The sequence below is a fragment of the Neophocaena asiaeorientalis genome, unplaced genomic scaffold (assembly GCF_003031525.2).
Source record: "Neophocaena asiaeorientalis asiaeorientalis breed wild unplaced genomic scaffold, Neophocaena_asiaeorientalis_V1.1 scaffold606, whole genome shotgun sequence".
Taxonomy (NCBI): domain Eukaryota; kingdom Metazoa; phylum Chordata; class Mammalia; order Artiodactyla; family Phocoenidae; genus Neophocaena; species Neophocaena asiaeorientalis.
The window spans coordinates 5,246,070-5,252,088 of record NW_020173687.1 but is presented as its reverse complement, the minus strand read 5'-3'; the positions used below and the strand labels follow the sequence as shown (position 1 = coordinate 5,252,088).

Genomic DNA, 6,019 nt, shown 5'->3' with positions numbered 1-6,019 from the left:
GTCTCCCTGCCGTCAGTTCCTGTGAGCACCCGACCCTGACACCACAGGCGCTTGATCAGGGGTGTCCACGGGCCCCCTGGAAGCTCAGGGAGGGCAGACACTCACCGAGGACAGGGCGTCTTCCCTCCTCCTGCCCTGGCTGTGCCGGCCAATGAAGGAGCGAGCGGACAGTTTGTAATGGCTCAGCAGACACGTGATCACCACCACCATCACCATCACCACCACCACGATGACGGTGATCTCAACGAACTCCAGCTCCGCTGTAAGACCAAGGGGACATGTGAGACCTCAGGGCTTGGGGCGTCTGAGCATCCACACACCCCAACACAGCCGCGTACAGACACATCTATCACACACGCGAGACGCACGAAGACACACCACCCTCCACGGCACAGAGTGTGCGCGGGCCGCCGCCGGGAAGAGGCCTCAGAAAAACCACATTCCGGGCGGCGGCAAACACTGCCGCTCTCATTTCTTTTTTTCGGGTTTGTTTTGTTTTTCCCCCAGAAGGCGGAAAAACCCTCAAGTGCTGGAAAAGGAAGGAGGTTATTTTGATCCTGCCGGAGTCGGGTGGTTTCTGCTGACTCGAGCAGGTCCGTGTCGGGTGGCGCGGCAGCTGGCCGTGCCCGGTGCCAGCAGAGTCCCCAGCAGCGGCGGGCGAGATGCCGGGGACCTGGGGAGGGACAGGGCGGCAGAGGGGGCGCGGCCAGCCTCCGCCAGCCTGAGGCTGCCCACGGATGATCCCACAGGGCAGGCAGGAAGGCCCCCCTCCCCCGCTAACAAGCAATTGGCGGAGGGCTCCCCAGGGGCACTGCTCAGGGCCACTGACTCAGCTCTTCTTCCCCCCAGAGAGACGCAAGGAAGCTGGGGTGCGGGGGGCGGGCCGCAGGTGGGGACTGTGTCGCTCGCGGGTCGCTCAAGCGGGGCCCCGCCAAACCCGGCGAGGGCCAGCTCTCCTGCCGCCAGCCTCGGTGTCCCGCGGGAGATCAGGGCATCCCGGTGGGCGTCCCTGCTGGTACAGCCGCGGAAGCTCCTCCACACGCAGCCTGCCTGCACGTCCTCTCCGAAGCCCCGGCCACCCCTTCTCCCACCGCGGGCTCTGCAGGACGCCCACCTTCCTCCACCACGTCAAGCCTTTGCCCAGCTGTGCCAGTGTCTGCCTGAGGCCGTCAGTGAGTCGGGTTAGTCTAACCCCCAGGGGACACGTGGCAATGTCTGGGGACACTAGTGGCTTGTCACAACTGGGGGCGCTCCTGGAACCTTAATATCCTACAGGGCACAGGGCACCCCGCAACAAAGAGTGTGCTGGGGCTGAGGACCTCTGTTCAGGGCTAAGCGTACACACGGGTACTTTTTATCATCCCGTCTTGCAGGTGAGAAGACCCAGGTTCAGGCCTAGTGACAGACTCGTGTAGCCCCAGGGCCCAGCGCTGGTGGCTCCCCCCGCTCGACCACCCACTGGACGGCCGCCTCTGCACCCGGGAATTCGATCTGGAGCCTGGGCCCTGGCTCCGGCCTGTGTGGAGCTGCATCCCTCCCTCGCCTTGGGGGGCCCAGGAAGGAGGATGAGGTAGCCAGGGACTTTGATGAGACCTTCCCGAGCCCCAGAAGGCCGTGCCCCGCCTAGCGGGGAATCGGACAAGCCTCAAACCCTCTGAGGGGCTCCTTCACTTTCCCGCCAGGAAGACGGCAGGGCCTGGGTTGGGCAAAGGCCAGGTCTCTGGCCTCAGCCCCGATCACTGCAGCCACACCTCTTGCCTCCCCAGACGGGCTGGTCCAGGGCCCGTCCGCTAGGGCCCCAGATAAAGCTGCCCATTCAGAAGACACAGAGGCTGGCTTTGTGCAACACCCACGGCCCCCCTCAGAGAGGCCTGCACCCGCGCCCCCCCCAAGGCCGTGCACTCTTCACCCCGCAGGGGACCTGGGGGTGGGCACCTCTCTGCCCCTCCCCCCACCATCTCCAGGCGCCCTGCAGGAAAGGAGGTGTGCGCTGCCTCTGTCTCTGTCCCCGGCCCTGGCGGCCTGCAGGGCCCTGGCCAGGCCTCTGCCCTCCTCCCGGTGTTGTCCAGCGGCCGAGGCAACAGGGCTGGTAGGGCCTGAAAGAGAGCAGTGGACGAGGCCCCAGCAGGCTGAGCGGGTGTGAACAAACCCAGCTCTCCCGACCCCAAAAGGGCAGGAGGACCTGATTTCTGGGGGCCGGGGTCCAGCGTGAAGCGTCACCCCCAGGAAGGAGCCCAGGGTGCCGAAAGCGCCCATGTGACCACCCTGGTCCCTGGGCCCCAGCCCTGTGCACATCCACGTGGGAGAAGAGAGGGGCAAACGCTCAGAAAAAAGAGAAACCACGAATCATTTCTAGGCTCCATTCTGGAAGCCAAAGGCCTGGGGTCTTGGCCAGAGGAGGAGGGAGACTCCGGGCTCCCGAGACCCTTGGGCAGGTCCCCAAGGGGACCCCCAGGCTGGCTCCGGGACCCTGACTCGCTGAATCCATCCCAGCTTCCCTGTGTGGAGGAGGAGGTGGTGTGAGGGCGACGTGCCCAGCACGCAGAGAGCACTCCTCAGGGTGACCACAGTTAGTGGGGGGCTCTGCAGCACTCCAGCCACGGCAAAACAAGGGCGGCCCGAACCCGGAAGCCTGAATAGAGAGGGTCGAGCAGGACCGAGCTGAGTATTCTGGGCCGTGCAGAGACACGGACTGGGGGGGGAGGGCGGGCACTGAGGGGTGCAGGAGAGGCCCCCCCGGCCGGCAGGTGATTCACCCCAACCCATGAGGAAGAGAACACCCTGGGCTGGGTGTTTTGACCTTGGCCACGGGGTGAGGGGGCTCTGGTCCCGCCGACAGCACCACAGTGAACTTTCACTCTGAGGGTGCTCCTTCCGGGAGACACTGCCTCGGGCGACAGGAACCCACCTTTCCGGGAAGTGTATCGGAAAGGACCTGCTGGGAACGGTGGCAAACTGGGGACCTGAGGGCGCTTGCATGCACAGTCCCCTGCCCCCACTCAAAGGAATGGAGCTGCAGGGCAGCCACGCTCACTACACAGGCTGTGCTGTCCACTTGGCCCCAAGCTCCACCTCGGCCCCCATTCTGCTTGATAGCATCTGCCTGGCCCCTGTGGGCAGCCTGGGTTTCAGCATTCGTACCCAACTCCTCAATCCTGCTCCCACAGCAGGCATCACTAATCGAGCAGGAGCTCCTCCTCACCAGGTCCACAGGGCACTCTAGACTGGCACTGCTAACTGAAAGCCCAGCAGGCCAAACAGGACAGCCCCCAGGCAGGCTGGCCCAGTGCAGCCACACCTCCCCATCTCCCCAGAACTGCCTGGGCCTTAACGCCGGCAACACATTCTAGAGTTTTGAAAGCACCGAGCAGGCCAAAGCCTGCAGAACGGGCAGCTTCGGGAGTTCCAGCCAAGAGAGGAGCCCCCAAGATGTGGAGCCACACCGATCCTGCTGGACATGTGGCCGAGTGCCCGGCACAGTGGTGGAAGGCGTGGGTCCAACCACTGCCCCCCACTCAGCTCAAGTCTCCTGTGACCATGGGACTCACAGCAAAGCCTGGTCACAGACAAAGGGAGACCAGAGCAAGAGGAGATGGCAGGATGGTCCACAGCCCAAGCTCCCCGTTGTCGTGGCGACTACTCACTGGGACTACAGTCAGGATGATGACATGTACAACACACGCACGGCCCTGCTTTGAGCCCGCCTCCCCCAAGTCTGTGAGGTGCCAGCCATCACCACTGCCATTTTGCAGATGGGCAAACCGAGACATAGGGAGAATTTGCTCTAGATCAAAGGGCAGGGCCGGTCCCGAACCCAGAGCCTCCCTCAGGGAGCGAGAAGGGGAAACTCTGCTAAATTCTCCCAGCGTTCCCAAAGTGTCTGTTAGTTCCCCCTTCCCACGCTGGGAATACCTCTGAGGATGCCCAGTCCTGTCTCCCTGCATGTGCCAGCTACTAGCTGTGTGACCCTGGGCACAGGCACCCCCGTGAGGTCCCCGGGGGATGAAATAATAGACGTCAAGAGCTCAGGACGGGGCAGAAAACAGCACGTGATCCTGTCACAATTCCCAACACGCCTTTGGGGACAACAGGCACCCCTCACCCAGGCCGATGCCCTGGAAACGCTGAGCATGCCTCACGGGCCTCTGCCCCAGGGTCAGTCCAGAAAGGTCACCCAAGGTGGCGGCTGGACTTCTGGGCACTGGTCTCTGCTCCAAGGACAGGAGCCTTTGGGGAGGAAACATCACATTTCCCTCATCCTGTTCTGGGCGTCAAGTCCGCTCGCTGTTGGGGGGTGGGGGTGGGGGAGAGGTCCTGCCATTTTTCTTCATAATCTCCCCCTTGGGGTGGGTGATGGATGCGGCAGGCTCTTGGGGGTGGCCAAGCCCATCTTCCACATGCAAAGTAAGGTCATTCTAATTTGACTGTCTTCTTTCCTCGTGAATAATTTCAAATTAACAGGTTCGTCCGCCTCACTGGAGTGGCCTGACCCTCCTTTTGCCTCCTCCTCCAGAGACAGACGCAATCACGTCCAGACGCGTGCACGGGCATCTCTGATCCTCTCCCAGCCCCTCTGACACTAGTGAGAGAGGCAGCGTCACGGAGAGGCCCCTCAAGGCCAGGCACAGCCCGAATCCGTACAGGCATCAACTTACTGAACCGTCACCAGCATTCTGTGAAGCAGACACTAACATGATCCCCGCCGCCAACTTTACAGATGGGGAAACTGAGGCTGGGAGAGGGGAGGTGACTGGCCAAAGGCCACACAGCCCAAGAGAGCCCAGACCCCCCAAGCCCATACTTTCAGGCCCAGGTTAGGCTGATGCCCCACACCCAGTGGTCCTGGGTGCCGTGGCCCCGGAATGTCGGGAACAGTGTGGGTTCAAGCCAGGCACTTGTGTGGAGTGGGCTTGGCCGCCAGGCTGGTTCAGGACCGCTGGAGCATCGCTTGTCATGTGTCCTCGAACCCAGTATCTTGGCCAGCGGTACCCACCTGGCCACCAGCATGGAGGAACGTCACAGTACGGTCCGAAGGACCACGTGCCAGGCACTCAGGGCAGCTCTGGGCACCTCCCACGAAACTGCATAGAGATACTCACAGCAGCGTTCTCCTCTGCTGCTACCTGAGTGCCAAGCACCCGCCCAGGACAGGACCTTCCCTCTTCATTCCCACAAACCCCCGAGGGGCAGCAACGTCGGTCAGACCAAGAGTCAGAAGAGAACAGTCCTGACTCCGAGGCTTCCTCCTCCGGCACCTGGGGAAGCCAGGACGCGCTCTCAGAATGAGATTTTTAAAATAAAATTAAACCGAATAAAAATTCAAGTCAGGCTTTGAAAGGACGCCAACTGTATCAAAATAGTTCTCAAACTCTCAACCAGACTTGCGACATAGGAAGAATGTAGAGGATCACACGTGAGACCCGGGGATACTAACCCGGCAGGTTTCGATGCGACAGGCAACCTGTGGCTTCCACTGGCGACCACATCGCAGGTGCTGCTGACGCCCTGTGGTTTGGTGTCCATGTTCCCGTTCGGGCTGGTTACGGTAAACATGCAATTCTTTTACATCCAAGCTTATGGTCCCCTGTTCTTGGTGACGGAGCCACAACGTGAACCAAACGCAGGAGCCTTGGTTCAAACCCCTGTCCGGCCACTTCCCAGCTGTAAATGGGGCTGGTGTAGAATTCCCCATGCGATGTGGGCACGACTGTCACTGGGTTCTCAGTTAATAATCGGAGCGGCAGCCCGGTGCTGGAGCGCTTTTCTCCTTCCTTGGCTGGAGAGCTGGGCCAGAGTCCACCCAACTCCTGCCAGCCCACGGGAGGTCTCCAGACCAGACGGCTCTCCCCCCTCCCCCGCCGCCTGCCCCCATGGCGTCTGCTCCAGGCGGCGGGGCAGCCAGCGTGCTTCCTGGTTAACAAGCAGCCCGTGCAGGCAGCCCTGTCTGGCCTCCCGGCCGTGCGCCGAGGAATTAGGAATTGGTACTGTCTGAAGTTTATGAAAATCTAATCTCGTTAGG

General features: G+C 61.8%; 1 protein-coding gene across 2 annotated transcripts in view; it reads right to left on the bottom strand.

The window, feature by feature from the left end:
- Positions 1–6,019, bottom strand: part of PMEPA1 (prostate transmembrane protein, androgen induced 1) — a 57,444-nt gene that overhangs the window by 8,296 nt on the left and 43,129 nt on the right. Inside the window, exons 1-2 of one of the 2 annotated variants that reach the window (XM_024750307.1) lie at positions 5,435–5,792; positions 106–260 (exon numbers count right to left, since the gene is read on the bottom strand). In XM_024750307.1, the coding sequence (XP_024606075.1) occupies positions 106–260; positions 5,435–5,486 (207 nt within the window). In that variant the 5' untranslated portion in view covers positions 5,487–5,792. Of the gene's footprint in view, positions 1–105; positions 261–5,434; positions 5,793–6,019 lie in introns of those variants that run through there. The other variant, XM_024750308.1, reaches the window with a different exon arrangement.